Below are 23,391 nucleotides of genomic sequence, written 5' to 3' on the forward strand. Positions count from 1 at the left end.
TAGCACAAGATTTCAACTCTTTTGCTTTGAAATTTCTGTGAATATAAATCAGTAAATCAAAACGAGAAGATAATTTATTTTAGCACTAGTAATAGGCAAGTTACTATTGCTTGGCTAGACACTTTCAGGTTGATGCAATGTGAATACACTGAGAATGAAGGAAGTATCCACTAGCCAGAGAGTCAACACAGATAAATACGTGGGAAGACAATAGGAAGGATCACGCTTGCTGAGTTCTGCACCAGGTAAGGACTGGCAATAGGAAGCATGGAACAGTTCAATTGCAATTGCATCAGTGCCCTGCATGCTTAAGAAATTCTTACCCTAGGTTTTTGCTTTCATTGTTTTCTTGGCATGAACTACTGTACTAGTCAATGTAATGCTGCCTATCTGTTGTAATCAACCCCTAAATCGCAACAATCTCTATATCTTAATACCTCATGGTGGTCTGTGGCAGTTTAGGTTTTTTTTTTTTCTTTTGTTTGTTTCTTTAAGTTACTACAGTAGAGGACACCCACTTTCCTTCCCCATGGCCCTCCCATCTTCAAAAACAGACACAGAGCAACAAGTCTTCATGTTTCAGATCTCTCTGACTTCCCCTTCTGCCACCGTCCTAAGAAAGCTCTCTACATTTAAGGGATCAGATGATTACATCAGGCCCACACAGATAATCTTTCTTTCCTAATGTCAAAGGTGTCATGAAATATAACAGAGACCACAGAGCAATATTGTGTTATATTCTTAGGGTCCAGAGATTAGGGAGGCAGATCTTTACTGGGCCATTTTGGAAATTCTGCCTCTCATATAAATAAGAATATTTGTTGGTTATGTTATTATGAAGATTGCATAAAATAATCAATATATGTTCAGAACCTAATTATAATGTGTATTCTTAGTCTTATAAATAATGATAATATTGCCATTATCATACTATGCTTCCAAAATTACTATAGCTCTAGAATTTTTGTGTGGCTCAAGTTTACTGTTTCCGTTTCTTTTATAGAACTGTTGGATATAAATCGTTTGCTTAACACACTTTCACTGAGATTATTATTAGCATTTTTTTAGCTTTGGGAACATACTCTTAGAATACTGAAATGATGTAAGCATTTCTTCATCAGCTCCCAACATATAGCACATTGACACATTCTTGTTGAAAAATGCTTCACTGAAGAGCTGAGTCTGAGTGTCATTAGTGTGGATGAACTCAGTCTTATAAAATCAAGTCTTATTTAAGGCACAGGCCTTACATACAATGATAATGGCACAGTCTTTGGCAATTTGGCTCATTGCAAGAAACACTCTACTACTAATATATGTAAAGTGAACTACAGTTTTCAATGTATTGACTTGTATCAACTCATCTGTGACTTATAAAAATCAAGTGACTCAGTAGGATCAGTATTAATGTCTCTTTTTAAAAAAAATAAGAAGTCTGGGCTGGGCACGGTGGCTCATGCCTGTGATCCCCGCACTTTGGGAGGCCGAGGTGAGCAGATCATGAGATCAGGAGATTGAGAACATCCTGAGTAACACGGTGAAACCCCGTCTCTACTAAAAATTCAAAAAAGTAGCCGGGCATGGTGGCAGGTGCCTATAGTTCCAGCTACTTGGGAGGCTGAGGCAGGAGAATGGTGTGAACCAGGGAGGCGGAGCTTGCAGTGAACCGAAATCCTGCCACTGCACTCCAACCTGGGAGACAGTGAGACTCTGTCTCAAAAAAAAAAAAAAAAAAAAGAAGTCTGGGGCCCTTGGCCCAAGGTCTCATATGAATATTCTCATAGGTTGATGGAAGCGTTTTATTTTTAAAAACTAGAAGAATGTAAGAAACAACTAAAATCAAAGCCAAGGTCTTTCACACAACTGCCTTCAAGTGTTCAATTAGATAGCAATAGTAATAGTATTAACAACAACAAAAACTCACCTAAATAAGAGTATACAAATATATTGTGTTTATTTTAAGGTGTTTATAGGGTTACCAGTTGGATAGGTCATAATATATAGAGATATGGGAAATTAAGACCTATGAAGTTTTAATTCTTTGCATAAGAGTATACCCTTGCATCATTAAAAAAACATAGAAAAACAAATATGTTTCAAACTTATATATAACATATATATATGTATATATATGTTCAACTTGATCATTCAGGTTCTTACTGAAATTATTTATTTATTTTTATTATACTTTAAGTTCTGGGGTACATGTGCAGAATGTGCAGGTTTGTTGCACAGGCATACATGTGCCATGGTGGTTTGCTGCACCCATCAACCCATCATCTACATTATGTATTTCTCCTATCCCTTCCCTAGCCCCCCACCCCTCAACAGGCTCCAACGTGTGATGTTCCCCTCCCTGTGTCCATGTGTTCTCATTGTTCAACTCCCACTTACGAGTGAGAACATGCAGTGTTTGGTTTTCTGTTCCTCTGTTTGTTTGCTGAAGATGATGGTTTCCAGCTTCATCCATGTCCCTGCGAAGGACATGAAGTCATCCCTTTCTATGGCTGCATAGTATTCCACGGTGTATATGTGCCACATTTTCTTTATCCAGTCTATCACTGATGGGTATTTGGGGTTGGTTCCCAGTCTTTGCTATTGTAAACAGTGCTGCAATAAACATACGTGTGCATGTATATTTATAGTAGAAGGATATAGATCTCAAATTTGCTTTAAAGGCACAACAGACAAAACATGGACTCACAATCTAAACTCTGAAAAATGACAGAAAAGGAAAACCAGTGAATTAAGAATAAGTATTTTAAAAGTGAATTATAAAAAGCAAATACTGTGCTGCTGGGTAATCAATTGACTCCCCTTACCCGAAAGTCAACAGGATGTCTTAATTTATACTTTAATCAAAAACATAAGAAAATGTTTAATATTTTGAAGTTCAGAGAAAGAAAATTAAGCATTCTCCATGAAATCCTCAGAAATGTAGACAATTCTATAATAAATGCATTTTTGAACTTAACACAGTAGGAAACATGGGATTTGGTTGCTGGCACAAAGGCTGCGCGGTGTCGCTTAGCCTTATGCCCTACCATCACCCTCACTGACATCCCCTGTTGTCTCGCTGTAAGAAATACTATTGAGGATAATTATTGCATGAGTTTCAAAGGCATTTTGTACTACCTCTGAGATAAGGTATATTAAGGCTATAAAATATTATCTTTTAAAGAGTCACAGGATTAAAGAAAGACATGGGGTATTTGGAGCTTTAAGGCTCTTCCTGAGGGAGGAGCTTCCACTTCACCGAGGGATTAAAGTTATCTTCAAGAACACCCAGCTCCTGCTCCTTGGCAAGCTCCAGGAAAACCTAAAAGGAAGGAAAGCAGTAAAGAGAGGAGAACAATGCCATACTGCCTCCTGCAGCTCCAAGAGAATGCATTATACAGGTATATTTCATAGATGATATAGAATCACTAAAAATGACTCACCTGCTCCAGAGTAGACTGTGAAAGGCTGTACTCCTCCAGGTCGAAGCTCTGTTTAACTGCATAAGAATGAGCATACATTAGGAATTCTATTTTTTTTCAGTGAGTTTTACTAAGTTATGAACCAAAATACATGCAAGTAGATCTTAAACATAAAAGATAAGGTAATAAGTATTCTTAGACTAAATATGGGAAAGCAAATGCATGATATAGTCATATAACAGGAAGGATACTCCACCCCATTCGTCTAGAGTATTGGTAGAGGCACTACAAAACTAGAAAGCAGTATCAGAGGTTCCAGAGCATCTGTGCAGAACAAGCTAAGAGATGGTACCCTCTGTGCTAGACGATGACCACGTACCCCTCTATACCAGCCCTCATTCTTGTCTACTCCAAAGGCTGATGTAACAGATGTCTTCTGGTGGATGTCACCAATGGCAAGCCCATCAGGAAGGACAGGGGATACAGGAGGTCAAGGCATTTATTCTTTCACTTCCTCCCTGACACCAAGTGTTTGCCTTGTTTCTCTCAAGGTAGTAGGTTCTACATGACTCTACCCTCAAGTTCAGGTCACTGCTTCCTCTCTTAGTCCCTTTGGACATAAGAATGGTAACACTTCTACCGCTTCTCGTCTCAGGTAATTGCACTGTTTCATGTACCTTTGCAAAGAGTCTCGTTGCGGGAAGTCAGGGACCCTGAATGGAGGGACCGGCTGAAGCCACGAGAGAACGTAAGTTGTGAAGATTTCATGGACATTTATTAGTTCCCCAAATTAATGCTTTTATAATTTCTTACACCTATCTTTACTGCAATCTCTGAACATAAATTGTGAAGATTCCGTGGACACTTATCACTTCTCCATCAATACTCTTGTGATTTCCTATGCCTGTCTTTAATCTCTTAATCCCGTCATATTTATAAACTGAGGAGGATGTATGTAGCCTCAGGACTCTGTGATGATTGTGTTAACTACACAAATTGTTTGTAGAGCATGTTTGTTTGAGCAATATGAAATCTGGGCACCTTGAAAAAAGAACAGGATAACAGCGATGTTCAGGGAACAAGAGGGATAACCTTGAACTCTGACTGCCAGTGAGCCGAACAGAACGGAGCCATATTTCTCTTCTTTCAAAAGCAAATAGGAGAAATATCACTGAATTCTTTCTCTCAGCAAGGAACATCCCTGAGAAAGAGAATGTGTCCCTGAGGGTAGGCCTATGAATGGCCCTGTGGGGGCGGCCATCTTTTACGGTTGAAGCCGAAGGGATGAAATAAGCCCCGGTCTCCTGTAGTGCTCCCAGGCTTATTAGGACAAGGAAATTCCTGCCTAATAATTTTGGTCAGACAGGTTGTCTGCTCTCAAACCCTGTCTCCTGATAAGATGTTATCAATGACAATGTGTGCCTGAAACTTCATTAGCAATTTTAATTTTGCCCCATCCTGTGGTCCTGTGATCTCGCCCTGCCTCCATTTGCTTTGTGATGTTTTATTACCTTGTGAAGCATGTGATCTCTGTGACCCACACCCTATTCATGCACTCCCTCCCCTTTTGAAAATAGCTAATAAAAACTTGCTGGTTTTATGACTTGGGGAGCATCACGGAACCTGCCAAAATGTGATGTCTTCCCCAGACCCCCAGTTTTTAAATTTCTCTCCTTTGTGTTCTTTCCCTTTATTTCTCAGACCAGCTCACACTTAGGGAAATAGAAAAGAACCCACGTTAAATATTGTGGGTGGGGTTTCCCCCGATAGAGTCTTCTGACAAACACAAGTTCCTTGAATTATCCTATTTTGAGTTTACCGTCTGTTTACCAATTTGAACTATGACTGAGACCCCAACCATGTAGATACATAAGAAGAGGAAGATAATGAATGGAAAAATAAGACTGGAAGGCAAATATTTCTTTTGGACAGTGTCAAACTGCTGTGGCATTTTCTTTCTTCTTTCCTTAGACATAGGACTAGTCCCTATCTTATATCTGGAAACATGTGAAGAAGAAATACAGTGGGTGGCTGACTTCCCTGTACTTGTAGAGTTTAGAGAAGCAAAGATGCTTGTGTGTTTCTCATGGATTTCAAAGGGGAGGTATCTTGAGAAGATCACCTGGAAAGGTAAAGGGGTTTCAAGGAAGGGACTCAGGGGCTGCCAGGTGGTCACAGGAGCCAAAAGCAGGATGCATCACCCACCCCAGGGAGCTGTAGTCAGAGATAATAGATGAGAGGGGAAAGAAAGTCATCAAGGAACCCATAAAAGCATCCAATAAAAGCAAGGGCCAGCAATTCCTCATTTCTATACTGGTGATCCCAATGTGATATCATAACTCTAATGATCAGATCAAGCTCTGATGCCATATTATCTTTTCTTTTTTCCTCCTACACTACACCCTGGAGAGGCCCAAAACATTCATTTATGAGTCATGGAGGAAATAGAGAAAGAAAAAACATAAAACTGACCATGTCACCTTCCTAGCTGTAGGTCTCCAAATTTGAAGCAAGTATGACCTGGAAAGGGCATGTGAGGCTAGGGTTTTGCTGGAGTTTACATTACCCAGAAGAGATTGGTGGTAGGAAAGAATGAATCTATGCAACAAGGCAAAGGGATTGCCATGGAGCAGGCATTTTGCTTGGACGACACTGTGACTAGCCCATTCAATAAGTGTATGGCACCTGAGAATGTAACAGTGTCCAAGAACATTTGGAGGAAAAAATGCTAGCTTACATCTCCACATTTTGTACTTTATGTCATCTTCACATATTGGAGCAAGAAATTCTGATAAATAGTTGTTTTCCCCCTAAGTGAGAATTTCACTTTTAGCAAATTAAGTACTGCAGAAGAAATTTGAGGTGGGAGAGAACGCTTTTGAAAGCAGAAACATGAGTAGGCTTTTTAAAAAAGCCTCTAGGGAGGCAGCCTTCCTGAAACATCAATCTCTGTTCCTAATCCATTATAAAATACTTCCTGTTGATCTCACTGTGGAATCCTTCCAACTGGAAAGATGCCAACCAGCCATCGGGGCATAATGGTCAGTGTGGTTAGTGTGAAAAATGGCCACATAGACCACAGGGTGAGGTTGACCAACAGGATGAGAAAGTGAAATGAAAACCTATTTGGGTGATCCTAATCCTGTCTCAAGAAGAATCTCATTAAAAGCTAGGATGACCATCCTGGCCAACATGTTGAAACTCTGTCTCTCCCAAAAATACAACAATTAGTTGGGTGTGCTGGCAGGCGCCTGTAGTCCCAGCTGCTTGGGAGGCTGAGGCAGGAGAATTGCTTGAACCCAGGAGGCAGAGGTGCAGTGAGCCGAGATCGCATCACTGCACCACTCCAGCCTGCCAGCCTGGTGACAGAGCAAGACTCCATCTCAAAAAAAAAAAACACAAAAAAAAGCTAGGATGCTTGAGGCCTCTGATGAAGGCGGGTGACAAGCCAGAAAGTATAGCTCAAGATGGGGCATGAGGTTTCATACACTAACTCATCAGATTTCATACACTAACATGACAGGGAAAAACCAAGCCCCTGATACATCGATGCAGTATGCAAAGACCAAAATCCAAGGGTCTAAAATGAGTCACAGATTAACACACCTAAACAGAGACAGGAACCTCCTTATCTGCATCTATTAATAGATGGCTATCAAACAATACATAGAGGCAAAAAACAAATTCATATGTTTCTGCTTGTATGAATTTGTGGATAATCTATGCCTGAATGTCAATGGCAATGGTCTCTTTCTCCCAGAACCTTGTTCAATTACAGTAGGGTTCCTTAGCCCCAGCTCTAATGACATTTTGGTTGATCATTCTTTCCTGTGATGGATGACCAATGCATTGTAGGGTGTTTAGCATCATCCCCGGCCTCCACCCACTAGAAACCAGTTGCATCCAACCTCTCTGTCCCCACTTGTAAGAACCCCAAATCTTCCCAGATAATTGCCAAATCACCCCTTATTGAAACACATGAATTAGCAGTCTTAGTAATGTATTAATGATGTGATAGCATAATTCTATGTTTATGCATTTTTTAAATAGTGGTTTTATGTCAGATTTAGGTTTATCCATTTCCCAGAGTTTTGTCTCTAAACAGTCACTCTTACCTATCTCTAATTTGAAGAAAGCCTGTGATAAAGGTCGCACATCCTCAACAGGCAACTTATAGACCATCAGGAAGGAGAACCTGTGAAGGGAAGAGAGTGAGGCTGAACTCCAGGTGTCAAGGTTGCAACTCCTGATGGGTACAAGTCTAAAAAGGGCAACAAGGCTAGGCACGGTGACTCATGATTCCTGTAACCACTGCAATTTGGGCGGCCGAGAGGGGAAGATTGCTTGAGCCTATGAGTTTGAGACCAGTCTGGGAAACAGATTGAGATCCCATCTCCACAAAAAAACTTAAAAATTAGCCAGGCATGGTGGTGTATGCCTGTATTTCAAGCCACCATGGAGGCTGAGGCAGGAGGACCACTTGAGCCCATGAGATTGAGGCTGCAGTGAGCGGTGACTGCACCACTGCACTTTAGACTGGGTGACAGAGTGAGATCCTGTCTCAAAAAATAAAGACAAAACAATTAAAAGGAGCAACAATATCGTCAACAACTTGTTTAAATATTCACATCTGTATGGTGTTAGAGAGACACTCATAATGTAAGTGCTCTTTGATCAGCAAGAAGTCAATCTACTAAGAGGAGGAATGAAAGACAAAGGGAAGGAAATTGACAGCCCCTGTGCCTTATGAAGGGAAGAAGCAGAACTACTTACCCTTCTTCTTAGTGAGAAGAGAGTAGCATTTCAGTAAAAAGAACTAGATTCTACTGCTGTCTCCACACTCTGAGCCTCAGTTGATTTTACTGATAATAATATATAGAAATGTTAAGAGACACTATTCACTGAACTTTGACTGATGCCTGGCACTCTGGCATGGGCTTTGTGAAGGTGACCTCCTTTAATGAGGGATGGTTTTACCCTCTGGAAGGAACCCCTGAGATGACCTAAGTGCATGCATGCATCAGGAAGTCTCTGGCGCATGTTAGAGCCCCCATGCATGCTGATTCTCTTACAAGAGTCAGCTTTCAATTCAGCACTTTGTCCTCTTATTTCCCTCTTGTGGGAGCCCTTGGAATTGAATTTTCTCTAAGTAAAGTACTTGCAATTACCATAGAGTTAAAGAAAGAGAAGATAAAGCTCTTATTCTGTCATCATAGTGGAAATACAGAAACAGAAACCAAGGACTGTGATAAAACAAAACACCTGTGTCTACCTTTCCTGCCGAGCAGCCTGGGGGAAAAGCCTCAGGATCTCTGCATGGAGGGGCTCCACTTGTGCCAGGTTCTTCACCTTCATCTCCAGCAGGTAATCTTTGCCAAATTTGCTTTTCAGGTGTTGGATGGAACCGATACATCTGGAGGTAAGAGAAGGATAAAGTCAAGGAAGAAAAGAGAAAAATGTATGGCTTGTGATGTTCAGCCTCTGGAGGCCAGAGTAAGGCCACAGAGAGTTGGGAGTAACCATGCGAGCTCCTCACAGTGGGTAGGCTGGTTCAGGCAAACAAACTTTGTTCATAGCTCGCAACCTGGGGGTTGAGCGCCGGCTTTGACAGGCACTCACCTCAGCCTTCCCGACACCATGATGGCCACTCGGTCACACACTGCCTCGGCCTCTGCCATGTAGTGGGTGGTCAGGAGGGCGCCCCTCTCCGTGTTTCTAAAGGTGGCCCGAATCACCTGCCTAAAGTTAAGTCAAGGGAAAACACAAACTCATGGATATACTCAAGGTATCTGGAATTTTTTAAAAGAAGTTTCCATCAATGCACAGATGAAACATGCAGCGAATTGAGACTAGACAAAGAAGGGGTGTGTGTAGGGATGACAGGCGTGGAAATAACCAAACTATTGGTTAGAGTATATAATTCAGAGCATAGAAAATGGTATTGGGTAAGATGCTATTTATAAAAATACTAAGTTCGGGAATATTTATGAGAATGCAGTGGGAGCAAAGAAAATTAGGAGAATTTACTAAAAAGCTAGATAATCATGACATACTCCCTATAGGTACAAAATGACAGAATTCAGAAATTTCCCAAAAATAATTTTAAAATATATCAAAGATTTGGAATGTTTTCTTCCTCCATAAGAACTGTATATCAGGTGATGTTGCAGAAAGATTTAAAGCTTAAATATCGATGGATTTGACTGTATAAAAATGTTTCATGTAGGAACAGACACAAAATTTATTCGAGCAAATATTAGGGTGAGATAATACAGCTTTTTCTTCTGAATAAAAGCTGGTTGTGATTTGAAATCAGATAATTTATTTTCCTAGAATATTGCTTTTCCTGATACTGTGTGTGTCTTTCCCTTTCTGAGCAAACAATGATTTTGCAGACCAGTTTTCACAGGATCAATACACTCATGCAGTGGTTGCTCATGATAGCACCTCACCACATTTGCTGCTGCCCCTCGGGGTCCATCCCGGTTGATGGCTCATCCAGAAGCACCACTGACGGGTTCCCCAGGATGCTCAGCATGAAGCACAGCTGCAACGGGAGGAACAGCCCCTCTGGTTCCCATCTATGGCCCTTGCAGAGCAACACCAAGCCCTGCCCATACCTTTCGCTTTATTCCCTCTGACAAGGTCTTCACAGGAGCCTTCAGCTGGTCCTGCAGCTTGAGCACACCCGCTAATCTGAAGAAAACAGAGTCAATCCACATGATCCCAACACTGGCGAATGTACATGGGAGAATGAGCAAATCAGGAGAAACACAACAGTGGGGAAGGTGTTTACAAATGGTCAGAGTGGTCATAAAATTTAAACCATCTAGGTACTTTATGAACCTTTCATAGTTATCAAACTCATATTTTCAATGATGTCTTTCCATATTGAGAATAATTAGGCTGGACTGGGCGCAGTGGCTCACGCCTGTAATCCTAGCACTTTGGGAGGCTGAGGAGGGCGGATCACAAGGTCAAGAGATCGAGACCATCCTCGTCAACATGGTGAAACCCTGTCTCTACCAAAATTACAAAAATTAGCTGGGCATGGTGGCGTGCACCTGTAGTCCCAGCTACTCAGGAGGCTGAGGCAGGAGAATTGCTTGAACCTGGGAGGCGGAGGTTGCAGTGAGCCGAGATTGCACCACTGTACTCCAGCCTGATGACAGAGCAAGACCCTGTCTCAAAAAACAAAACAAACAAACAAATAAAAACCAAGAATAATCAGTCTGGGCACGGTGGCTCACACCTGTAATCCCAGAACTTTGGGAGGCCAAGGTGGGCAGATCACCTGAGGGTCAAGAGTTCAAGACCAGCCTGGCCAACATGCTGAAACCCCGTCTCTACAAAAATACAAAAATTAACCCGGCATGATGGCGGGTGCCTGTAATCCCAGCTACTTGGGAGGCTGAGGCACAAGAATCACTTGAACCCAAGAAGCGGAGGTTGCAGTGAGCACTGCAGCCTGGGCGGCAGAGCCAGACTCCATCTCAAAAAAAAAAAAAAAAAAAAAAGAAAAGAAAAGAAAAGAAAAGAAAAGAAAAAGAATAATCAATAAACATTTTTCTCTCCAGGCTCAAAGTGAGAGAAAACAACACTGAATGGAGTTCTAGATGACCAAGTCTTCTCCCACAAGCATGGGGTCATCAATTAGCACCTACCTGTCTTCATTTTGTGTGTATGTCATTAATACAACATGCCCTCAGCAAAGAAGGGAAGCGCCCCCCAGCTCCAGGTACCGTGTGATGGCGATCGTTGCATCCCCTTTCCTGAGCCCTTTCACGGCGGCGTACACCTCCAGGTGCTGCCTCACTGTCAGGTTGGGCCACAGTGCGTTCTCCTGAGGGCAGTACCCCAGGAAGCCCAGGGGGTCCCCTCCGCCACTCCCTTTCAAAATCACCTACACGAAATAAGTTCATTATCAGATTCTATCCCAAATGTCATGTATATGTATGTGCACGTAAGTGCATACTTCAGTGATGCCCGTCTCTTCACACACACAGGTGCTAAGTGCACAAATGCAAATCAGCAATCACTGAGTTCTGGGGAAAAGGTGGTAAAAGCCCACTTTAAAAGGCAGACATTCCATGGTTGTCCATTATAGTGTAGACTTTATTACCAATTCCATGACCATGATTCAACTCAAGGTTGCTGATTCGAGTAGCTTTTACTTGGCTTCATTCATTGATCCAAATATTCACAGGAATAGATACCTGTTGAGAAATCTGTTTCGCCAGTGATAGTTAAAATTATAGGATTTATCTTGCAATAAGGCAGTGGTTCTCAGCCAGGGGAATCCTCCTCCTAGGAGATATTTAACAATGTCTGGAGATACATTTGGTTGCCACAATTCATGTGTATATGCATTGGGAAAACAGTATTACTGGCATCTAGTAAGTAGAGGCAAAGGGTGCTGCCAAACATCCTAGTATGCACAGAACAGCTCCCCACAACAAAATGACATTATCAAGTACATAATAATCAAGGTTGAGAAATCCTGAACTAAGATATAAGCAAAAAACTTTTAGCACTGTGTTTAGCCCATAGGAACCAATATATACATGACAGCATTTACTATTTTTATGAGGCAGACTATGCTTTACAATAATAACAACGTCTAATGTGTCCTCAGAACTCGCTATGTGCCATTATCTAAGCATATGATATATGTTTAATGACATTATCCTATCCTTACAGAACCCCTGTATGTGTTAGATGTTCAGTTTATCATTGATGTTTTACATGCAGAAAATTAACACAAGCATGGATTATGAAACTTGTACAAGGTCACAACAAGGTAAATCTGGGACTTGAAGCTGGGATCTACCTTTCTCCATATTGGTCAGGCTGGTCTCAAACTCCTAACCTCAGGTGATCTGCCCACCTCGGTGTCCCAAAGTGCTGGGATTACAGGTGGGAGCCACTGTGCCCAGCCCTCATTTGCATTTTTAAAGACTGTTCTTGCTGCGGTGTGAGGCAAGAGTGGAAATGGAAGGACAGGAAACCTCTGTAGCAATGAACATCACTGTGCGACCTTCCTTCGTAAACACTCCCTCTGACATTGACCTCATGTTAAAGGTCAATAGCATTTTCTCTTCGAAGTTGTGGTCCTTTGGCTTCTGTCCATCATTTTCCCCAAACTTGGCCTAGACATATCACCAAGTGGTACTCATATATTATTCTAGTTTTTGCTTTGCAATTTAGGTAATTATCCATTTTTTAAATTACATCTGATTTCTCTTGTCTTAATAAACCCTGGATCTTTTACCATTAGCCCAGAATCACCATTGTCCTTCAAGAATGTCAATGTATCTGCAATAATACCCTCAACTGCTCTGTCACTACATTACATAATCAGGGCCAAGAAATGTTTCAATAATTGTAAGAAAGTTTCTGTGGTATACACCTTCTTAAAGACCTGTGAAGTTTTACTAGCTAATGGACTCTTATTGTTACACGGGTCACACATAATCTTTAATTATATTATATAGGTAGAGGACAGTCATTAAATATGAAGGTTCATGACTCTGCAACCACATAAGCAGGAGTTGTCATTATTCTGACAGTGGTTTCTAGTGTCATGCTGGGTGAGGCCATTAAATTCAACAAAGTTCATGGGATACATAAATCAATAAAGCAAAGATATCTGACTTTGAAGAAGATATATTTCCTTTTAATAGCTTTATTTCTCACTCAATAAAAGGTGTAGTATATATGATATGTAGCCCTTCTCAGAAACAAACTGTTTTTGAAATTAAAGACATAAATTTTTAATCAATCCTCTTTACTCAATGCATAAATCACACTAAGTGATTAAGGATCAACTACATAGTCTATTGTTGCCATCGATATTCGTTGTAAAATGTTTATCCGAGGTAGCACTAATGACCACATTCCTGTGTGTTTTACTGACCTGTCCTGCAGTTGGTTTTGTGTCTCCAGTTATCATCTTAATAGTTGTACTTTTACCAGCTCCATTGTGTCCTAACAGCCCTATAACTTCGCCTGAAAGAAAGTGGTATGCTCAGAAATATACAAATACGTGCAACAAAAACAAAAGCAAATACCATCTGAGGGCTCACTGTGTGTCCAGTGCTATGTGAAATGTGCTGCATACATTATTTCACTTATTCCTCTCTCTCTCTCTCTTTCACACACACACACACACACACACACACACACACACACCCCTGAGCATTATAACTAGCTTCATTTTACAGGTGAGGAAGCTAAGACTTAAAGAGGATAAATAACTTGCCCCACGTCATACAGACAGTAAGAGGCTGAGCTATAAGTTGTAACATATTTTGATTCCAAAGCCTGTTGTACTGAACACCCCCCCACCACTTTCACAAAATGTGCTGTTTTGGGGGAATGAAGAAAGCACTGCTATGCCTCCGTTGGCTCCCTTCTGTGTAGTATTCACCACAATAAAATTACCTAAAACTATACCATCCTTCTTAACAGAAAGACCACCTCTTTTCATTTTTGTTGTTCTGTCTGTTTGTGCTACAGAACAGACATAACTGTCTTCCTATGTAAAGAAAAAATGTCATTATCATTTCAACTGAGGCTTTCAAGCAGAAGGAGCAGCCTTAGCCTGCTGTGTTTGTCAATAGATGCCCCAGATTCAGACACTCTTATTCCCTGAATAATCCAGTCTTCAGATTCAAGATTGCTCTACTAACGGAATTACTGTTTCCAACCTTTTTTAACACAAAAAGAGACATTTCTTGTGGCAATTTTTTTCTTCCTTTTAGAAAAGCAATTTTTCTTTTTGCCTGCATATTCCTTCCGTAGACAGCTGGCAATGATGACGGGTGTCTGTAAAGACAAGTAAATAGCAACAGGACTTTATTCTCATCTTGAACTGAGAGAATGCTCCTCACTCTTGTCACCAAACATTTCCTTATACAGAATCATGAATCAAACCACTTCTTCCCCTAGAAACTGCCATTTTCAAGTGAACTCTCACAGTCTATATTCCTACAAGGAAAGGGCATTTGCACCATATTCTGGGATTTGTTCTTTGGAGAGCAGGAAGAGAGACAGTCACAGAACCAACAGATTTGATAAGACACACACTCCCATAAACAATCATGCACACAAACACATATACACGTCAGACAAGCTCTCTCTGAGTGACTTGCAATAAGCTTTACTTTGGTTATAAAACACAAAATCTTACTTAAGTTTTGTAATGTTTAGCTGTACTTATCAAAACTGCGACCCTGAAAAATAAATCGATGTAAGTCAAAGTCTCTGTGTATGTGTGCACGTACACGTACGTGTGTTTCTTGAGACAGGGTCTTACTCTGTCACCCAAGCTGAGGTGCAATGGTGTAATTATAGCTCACTGTAGCTTTGAACTCTCAGGCTCAAGTGATCATCCAGCCTCAGACTTCTGAGTAGCTAGGATTACAGACACATGCCACCACACTCTTCTAATTTTTTTTAAATTTTATTTTTCATTTTGTAGAGATGGGATCTTACTTGTTGCCCAGGCTGGTCTCAAACACCTGGCCCTAAGTGATCTTCCCACGTCAGCCTCCCAAAGTGCATTGTGTGTGTTTTCTTTGCTCTCTTAGATTTGTGGGCCTTGCATACCCACTGAAGTCAAGTAATAAGCTGTATGTGTAAGAGTGAAAGAACCCAAGTGTTTTTCAAAAACTAAACTTAGAAGGTTTATCTGTCAGAAAAAAAAATATTCGATGAAGAACATTTCTGAGTTCTACCTCATCAAAGTCTCTGACAGCCATAGCATTCGCTGTTCTCATTCTTTCCATCTGGATATCTTCCTCCTCTCCTTCAGGCTCCTCTGGGTTTGGAAAAACAGCGTTGCTTCTTGGAGAAATTCTGAAATCAAAACAGTGTGATAATGATAAACTTCAGGTTAAAAATCTTGTATCAAAATTAATGAATTTTCCCTATACTTCCAATTTTTGGTGTAGATTAATTCCTCTCTATTCTTCTACTTGCACCATCTGCCTTTCAAATAGCCTAGTTTCCTTCAAGGAGTAGAGTAATTATATCCTACTATCATCTTTGCTTTTACCGAAGCTTAATTCTCCTTGTTGATGGTGAGTTTCCTTTCAAAGAAGAGAGTGGTATACACCCTCTGCCAAAGGATTTTGAAGCAGAGTTGCATGAGGAAAGGAATCTAGGAACTGTAGTTTTGACAACAGTTATTTTGGAATTCTGAGGTCTTTGTGAGAACCATGTGTCCAAAGATTTGGAATCAAGGATGTGTCCCAGAGAATCCAGGATATCTAATCACCATACCAATGTTTAATTACTTACTGAGCACAGTCACTTCTTGGGAATGTGTGACAGAATCATTCTTTCCTCTCTGCTACAGACTCGTGCTTGCCTTCATCATCCCACCATTGATTCCTGCTCATTCTTTTATCTCTTCCTTGTACTACGTTCTGACATTCTGGCTGCCCGTTGGTTTCCTAAAACATGGCTGTCATCTTGTCACTCTTCTCTGCTACCACAAAAATTAGACTTAAGCTTGGTTTATATTTTGTATGGAAGGCCAAGTGTTCGTCTTGGTTTCCCGTTATGTAATTTGCAAAACCTTTCCTATGCTTTTCTGTTTCAAGATCCTCCAATATCCAGCCTCCCTTTCGTTTTTCATTATCCCCCAGCACAAGCCTACAAAGGAGCTCCTGGTGCCTTCATCTCATCCTTGTTCTTATTGCACAAACTACTCTTCCTTCCTGGATTGGCTTAACTTTTCCAACGCTTTTCTGTATTTACCCATTATTTTAGAGATTCTACCTCTTACGTAGAACTTTCCTCTACAGTAAAATTATGGTCTGCCTTAATTTTCCAGTGTCTTGTGTGTGCTAATGTGGTCTCTCTCTCTAGATTGTAAGCTCAGTATATATTCCTATACTATCGGTTATAAGAATTTTATATATTACAGTCTTTAAAAATCATCCTCTGAAGTGCCTTTTACTTAATTCAGCATATTAAAAAGTTCTTAAAAATGAGTATCAAAATGAAACATGAAATTCTATTTGATTTTCTCAACCTGAACACAGGATCTTTTCTCATTAATTTCTTCCTGCAGTTCGTTTCCAGACATCGCAGAATGAAAAGAAAAATGAGAAAATGAAGGTAAGGCTAGGGAAAAAAGACAATCAAAATTAGTATCACTATAAGTACAATGATTTCAATATTAGAATTAATTTAAGGAGTTTGATTATATAAAAATTTGATTTGATAACATTCATTTTTTCAAGGCTGAAAGACAACCTATTTAATATTCTTTGAAACTGTCAAAGTTAGCCTCACTGCTATTCAGAGAGAGCCCTAACAGAAATATAATAGTAGGAAGTGAAACCAGTACTACCCATGACAGATGATTATTGTAAAGACAGGGGTCCAGCGCCGGGCGCATTGGCTCACGCCTGTAATCCTAGCACTTTGGGAGGCCGAGGCAGGTGGATCACATGAGGTTGGGAGTTCGAGACCATCTTGACCAACATAGGGAAACCCCATCTCTACTAAGAATACAAAATTAGCCACATATGGTGGTGCATGCCTGTAATCCCAGCTACTCGAGAGGCTGAGGAAGAAGAATTGCTTGAACCCAGGAGGCAGAGGTTGAAGTGAACTGAGATCGTGCCATTGCACTCCAGCCTGGGCAACAAGATCGAAACTCTGTCTTAATAATAATAATGGTCCAGGTTAAAAGCCATCGTGTGTGTGTGTGTGCACGCATGTATGTGTGTGTGTTGCTTCAAATGCCTAAAATGTCCAAACCTTCTTAATTTGATGAAATTCAGAGAAGCTCAAAACACACAAAGGTTGTGTTTCCTCATGCAAGAATGTTGAAAAAAATGTCTTCTTACTATTAGCAGTGCCAGGAATACAATTTCAGATTCTGAAGCTCCTAAGTAATCCATGGAGTCGGGAGAAATCTGTAAAATGAGCAGTAAGTGTATTCAGGTGAACCCTCTTTATTTATTCAAGGAATTTATCCCACTTAAGATAAATTGATGCCTATTCAATGGCCTCACAACTATTCTACCTGATGCTCCCTTGGGTATCATGTAAAAGTTAATTTCAGACTGTGCAGTATGTCTTCTTTGCTTCCAGTGTGTCTCTAGGCTGGGATGCCTTTGTATATAACACTGTGAGTCAGCAGGATTTGCTCTGTTAGGAGAATCCTGGGCTGGTGCTGGCAGGACTCTGAAGCAATGGCAAAGCCTCTCCTCTAACCTTACCTGTATTTCTCTCTTCATTTGTGGTCTTCCCTCGATGATGCACCCAAGAACCCTGAAATCTTTATGTTGCTCTTGCCCTCTTATAGCCACTTTTGAGAATAATCACGGCAATCTTTTTCAAACTGAAGACAAAGTTCTTCCCCTAGAGTTCCACATGTATACATATACGTACATTTTTCCAACATCCTCCACTCTTTTGCAAATAAAAGGCAAATGGACAATTTTCTTTCCTGAGCTATATTTACCAACACATTTCCTGAGCAATTTTAAGCCCTTTGCAGTAAATTTCTATCACAGCCAACCACCATCTAGAGAAGATGACTTTCCCACATTGGATGGCATCATTTCAAATGATTTTGTTTTCTTAAGTGCCCCAGTTGCCCACTTTCAATAACTGTGCTTCATTCAAACTGAACCTCAGGCTCCCAGATCTCTACTCTGTCTGCTAATACATTTTGTTTTTTTGAGACAGAGTTTTGCTCTGTTGCCCAGGCTGGTGTACAGTGGTATGATCTCGGCTCATTGTAGCCTCTGCCTGCCGGGTTCAAGCAATTCTCCTGCCTCAGCCTCCTGAATAGTTGGGATTACAGGCAACCACTACCACACCCAGCTAATTTTTGTATTTCTAGTAGAGATGGGGCTTCACCATGTTGGCCAGGCTGGTCTCGAACTCCCTGCCTCAGGTGATCCACCTGTCTCAGACTCCCAAAGTGCTGGGATTATAGGCTTGAGCCACTGCACCCGGCCTCTGCCAATACGTTTTAATTTTCCAGCATCCTTATGCTAATGTTCTTACTCTGTAATTTGGAGTTGGAGAACTTCTAACACACCAACTCCTTTTCCGCTGTCCATAATTACCCTCACGTCCTTAACTTCATTCTCTAGCTTAGAATCCATGATATCTTCAATTCCTTTTTATATAGAACTACTGCTCACTTATTCTTTTCTTTGTCAAATTTGACTGCCAAGCATCCAACCCTTATTGAACCCAACTCTCTGCCTTTCCTAAACTGCATTTGAGAAGCAGACTGTAATAAGGAAAACTCTACTTTGCTGACTTCACTGAAAAGTAGGGCAGAGGGTCTTTGGCACTGTCTGTCCATTCTACTGACCTATGCTCTGAAATAGTTTTTCACATCAAATTCTCAAAATCCCAAGCCCTCTTGGCCACTGTTAGTTAGTGACTTCCCCCCTTACTTTCCTAAAAAATGTAGAATCAGTCAGAAGAGAATCATCTCATCTTTCTACCAGCAAAGCCACAAAACTATCTGCCTCCAGTGTCTGTATTATCTGATTATAATTTCATGTTCAGTATATGGAATGTCCCTGCTTTTATGGACAGCACCCCCTCCACTTATGGACTTTATACTATTTTTTCTCAGCTATTCATGGACTTACTCATGAGATAACCTCTATCTCTTTTTTCCAGTGTAAATTTCTCTAACATCAACATGGTATTTTTTTTCTTAGCACAAACAGACAAAAATCTACTCTCCCTATTCATTTATTCTTGAATTTTTCTGCTACCATTTTTGTCAAATCTCCTAGAAATACTTACCTTTACCCACAGTCACCACATTCTCCCTTCACGTTTTCTACTAAGTTCACTCTTACTGTGCTTTCGTGTTGACACTTTCATGAAAATCAACCTTGTTAAGATCACCAATGACATTCGGGTAGTCAAAGCCAATGGTCTCTTTTCAGTTGTCAGCTTTCTAGAGCTCACAGTAGCATTTGATGGTTTAATCATTCCCTCCTTCTTGAAATGTTCTTTATTGCCACCTGGCATATACCCTTATGAGCATCTGAGAAGAGCTTCCAGCACACAGAAGCCTGTCATTTTTGTTCTCTATCTCCCTGGCTCCATCTCAAATGAATTTGCTGGCTCCTCCTCTTCACAACCTCTAAATTTTGGAGTTCAAGGTCATGTATTTGCTTTCCAATCTCTAAATTTTGGAGTTTAAGGTCATGTCATTGGCCTTTTTATTTCTATTTCTACTCACTGCATAGGTCACATTATTGTCACATGGCTTTCATACCATCTGTAAATGGATCAATCTCAAATATCTTTAATCCCAATCACCACACACCCTGACTCATTGAATTCCCAACTCATGCATCTAACTGGCTACTTGACATTTCTCCAACCCAACATATCCAAAACTTAACAAAAGAAGGGCATCTCTTTAGCCTCCCAGTAGGGCTCCCAACAGTGAGCATTCTCATGAGAACTAAACTGCTACTCCCCTGGAGTTGCCTTTGACTTTCATAAGCCAAAGCATGGCTTCCTACTGAATCAGACTATGCCCCTTACCCAGGCATGGCAAGAGAACTGACTTTCCAAAGACAGAGACCTTTAAACTGTACAGCTGAGGACTCTACCTATATTTCTGCAATATTCATGGCTTTCTCAAATGGTCACACATTTCATGACCCCTGGACAGAAGTGGAACTACTTACCCCAGAAAAAATGAAGAGAGAGCCAATCAATGTGAAGGGAGGTAATAAGATGGTGCCAAAAAATAGCCCTAGAAATCCATATTCATTTAGATCAGTAGCAACTATTGAGAAAATGACCATCTAAAACAAAAGCACAGTATAGCATCACTAAAGTGTAACAATCTGAATTTTAGGATGTTTTCTAAGAGGGTGGGAATTCATCTTATAAACACTGTTATTTTCAATTTCACCCCCCAAGCCAGTATTTATGTCATTTCTTTCCTTTGCCGCATAGGATTTCATCACAGTTTTCTAGTGGATTTATGATGAATTTTTTTAAAGACACAATAATGCTTCCCAATCTCAACTGGCATACAAATTGGGTGAGACTCTTGCTAAAATTTAGATTCTGATAAAGCGATTATTTATTATACATTACTCTGCATTTTTCTTTTCTTCATTTTGCAATAGTTCATAGATATCCTTTTAGGCTTAGGCATACCAGCTATTTGTTTTCTTGGCAATTATTTGTTTGAATGGATGTGCAAAATTCAACAACTTTGCCTTCAGAAAACATGTTTTTAATTTTTCTGCTCCTATGAATGATGGTCTACATAAGTCTTTATGTATGGACACTTTTAGTCTTGAAGGAGAGATTCTGAAAAGTGTAACTGCAAGTTAAAATTTATGTGCATCTAAAAGTTTAACAGTTACTAACACTTTGTTTAAAGTTTGTGACATTTATTCTACAAACCATGAATTAGAGTACACATTACACCACACATCATTGACACAGGAGGACATAGTTATTTATTGTAGGTATCACTGATTTTATTGCTGATATTAAGTAACTAACTTTATAATTTTACCATTTGATATGATATTTACCATTGGTTTAGGTAATTTGTCCTTCTTGTGTTACTAATTTCTTTATACTAGGTCTTTTTAAGGAACTATATGATCTTTACTTGACTCATATAGTTTTCTTCCTTTAGCTGCTAATACTGAACCATTATTGTGTTCTGAAATAAATCATACTTGACTATTTTTAAATGATTCTTTTCTTTTCTTTTCTTTTTTTTTTTTTTTGAGACAGAGTCTCGCTCTGTCACCCAGGCTGGAGTGCAATGGCGCAATCTCAGCTCACTGCAACCTCCACCTCTTGGGTTCAAGTGATTCTCCTGCCTCAGCCTCCCAAGTAGCTGGGATTACAGGCACATGCCATCACATCCAGCTAATTTTTGTATTTTTAGTAGAGATGGGGTTTCACCAAGTTGGCCAGGCTGGTCCTGAACTCCTGACCTCAGGTGATCCACCCGCCTCGGCCTCCCAAAGTGCTGGGATTACAGGCATGAGCCGTTAAACCCGGCCAAATTATTCTTTTTCAAACTTATTTCTGTGTTTGCTTTCTTTCTATTTAGAGAGTTGTCTTTCATTTTTCCAAGTGAATTTATCAATGGGTTTTTAAAGCTTTTAACGTTTTATTATTAAAGTTATGCTTGCTTTACAAAAGGAACTCTTCAACTTTGTGAATTTTTTTCTATTTAAATATTTAAGTATTCTATAACCATGATTCCCAAAGTTATTTGAACTTCCTAAATGTTTAAGTGAATTAAGCAGTCCTTATCAGTGCTTTTGCAATTTTGCCTTTCTTGAATTCTTTATTTCTTGGTTGGATTAATTTTAACCCTAAGTGGTTCATCTTTCATGTGACTGTGATTTGTTCCTGGGTATTTTTCTTTTCTTTCTTTCTTTCTTTCTTTTTTTTTGTTAGAACGATTTATTATTTATTTATTCTTTTTTTTTTGGAGCAATTTTAGCTTCACAGCAAAATTGAGTGGAAGGTTAAGAGATTTCTCATACACCCCCTGGCCTCACACAGGCACAGCATTCTCCAACAAAGCAGTACATTTGTTAGAATTGATGAGCCTTATTGATACATGTTTAACACCCAGAGTCCATAGTTTACATTAGAGCTTACTCTTGTTGTTGTACATTCTACAGGTTTGGACAAATATTTAACTATATGTATTCACCATTATAGTATCACACAGGCCTAAAAATCCTCAGTGACCCACCTCTTCATCCCTCACTCCCTGTGACCCCTGGCAATCATTGATCTTTTTACTGTCTCCATAGTTTTGCCTTTTCCAGAATGTCATTTAGTTGTAATCATACAGATTATTAAAAGTGTATAGACTTTTCAGATTGGCTTCTTCCACTTAGTAATACACATTTAAGTTTCCTCCATGCCTTTTCATGACGTAAGAGCACATTTCTGTTTACCCAAAATAATATTCCATTGTCTGGATGTAACACAGTTTGTTGATTCACCATTTTGGATATCTTGGTTGCTTCCAAGTTTTGACAATTATAATTAAAGCTGCTATAAACATCATTGTGCAGGTTTTTGTGTGGACTGACTAACTTTTTCAGTAGGGCTTTTAAAACATTTACTTCCTGATTTTATATTTGATTATGTCTCACCTTTCCTAGAACTGCAACTTGGTAGATATAATTTTGGAAGAGAGAAATTCCATTTCCTTTCCCTCAGATGTTTGAAAACTGACACACAGAATTGCAGGAGATAAATCTGGGGCAGCTGGAAGTTTTCTCTTTTATGATTGGTTTACATTTACTTCTTGGGTGCCTTTATTTGGAAGTTTCATATCGTAATGAATATTGATCATTCCGTAACAGTTCTTCCTAAATTTAAGAATTTCTTCGATTATATTTTTATACATAGAAGTATAATAGAATTATATTATTTTAAAAGGATTATACATATGTGTAACAATGGATTTGCTACATTAAAATATTAATTATTCTGTTGTTGGATTGGCTTTGTATTTACATCTTTTTTTATTGTTGTCTTGCTGATTCATGGGGATTATCTTAATCCTTTATTTTATATATGTAATTAGATTTTCAGCCTTTTTCAGAATTCATTATTAGTTCTGAAATTATACTGATGGTTAGTGTGTTTAGGCGGATCTAAAATTTCTTCTTTTTTTTTACATTCAGGATGTTTTATTATTGTGACTCTGAGCTTTTGTCTTATTAAATGTGTATTCTTCTAAAAAATCTATAGGAAAAGCTGTAACGGAAGTTTTATTTGTTCTGCATTGTTTTGGAATACTTTATTAATTTCTTTGCTATGGGGATGCCATGCAGTACCTTTTTATCTTGGACATGTCTAACATATGCAGGTCTACTGAGATCTTCTATTTGCTCTGATAAAGCGCTTATCATTTCTGAACACGCTTTCTTTCTTGGCTGATATTGGCTTATCT

At 39.7% G+C, this 23,391-nt stretch overlaps 1 protein-coding gene across 3 annotated transcripts in view; it reads right to left on the reverse strand.

Moving 5' to 3' along the window:
- Nucleotides 1-1,929: 1,929 nt before the first annotated feature.
- The window catches only part of ABCA9 (ATP binding cassette subfamily A member 9), a 79,192-nt gene continuing 57,730 nt past the window's right edge, over nucleotides 1,930-23,391 (reverse strand). For 2 of the 3 annotated variants that reach the window (XM_033181965.1, XM_033181966.1), the window contains 14 exons: nucleotides 20,120-20,239; nucleotides 17,285-17,353; nucleotides 16,462-16,553; nucleotides 15,158-15,278; nucleotides 14,129-14,246; nucleotides 13,336-13,427; nucleotides 11,162-11,322; nucleotides 10,040-10,115; nucleotides 9,872-9,966; nucleotides 9,039-9,158; nucleotides 8,692-8,832; nucleotides 7,535-7,614; nucleotides 3,441-3,496; nucleotides 1,930-3,319 (listed from right to left, as the gene is read on the reverse strand). In XM_033181965.1, the coding sequence (XP_033037856.1) occupies nucleotides 3,221-3,319; nucleotides 3,441-3,496; nucleotides 7,535-7,614; nucleotides 8,692-8,832; nucleotides 9,039-9,158; nucleotides 9,872-9,966; nucleotides 10,040-10,115; nucleotides 11,162-11,322; nucleotides 13,336-13,427; nucleotides 14,129-14,246; nucleotides 15,158-15,278; nucleotides 16,462-16,553; nucleotides 17,285-17,353; nucleotides 20,120-20,239 (1,440 nt within the window). In that variant the 3' untranslated portion in view covers nucleotides 1,930-3,220. Of the gene's footprint in view, nucleotides 3,320-3,440; nucleotides 3,497-7,534; nucleotides 7,615-8,691; nucleotides 8,833-9,038; nucleotides 9,159-9,871; nucleotides 9,967-10,039; nucleotides 10,116-11,161; nucleotides 11,323-13,335; nucleotides 13,428-14,128; nucleotides 14,247-15,157; nucleotides 15,279-16,461; nucleotides 16,554-17,284; nucleotides 17,354-20,119; nucleotides 20,240-23,391 lie in introns of those variants that run through there. The other variant, XR_004430392.1, reaches the window with a different exon arrangement.

The sequence above is a fragment of the Trachypithecus francoisi genome, unplaced genomic scaffold, assembly GCF_009764315.1.
Source record: "Trachypithecus francoisi isolate TF-2019V2 unplaced genomic scaffold, Tfra_2.0 Lachesis_group20, whole genome shotgun sequence".
In the NCBI taxonomy this organism is placed as follows: Eukaryota; Metazoa; Chordata; class Mammalia; order Primates; family Cercopithecidae; genus Trachypithecus; species Trachypithecus francoisi.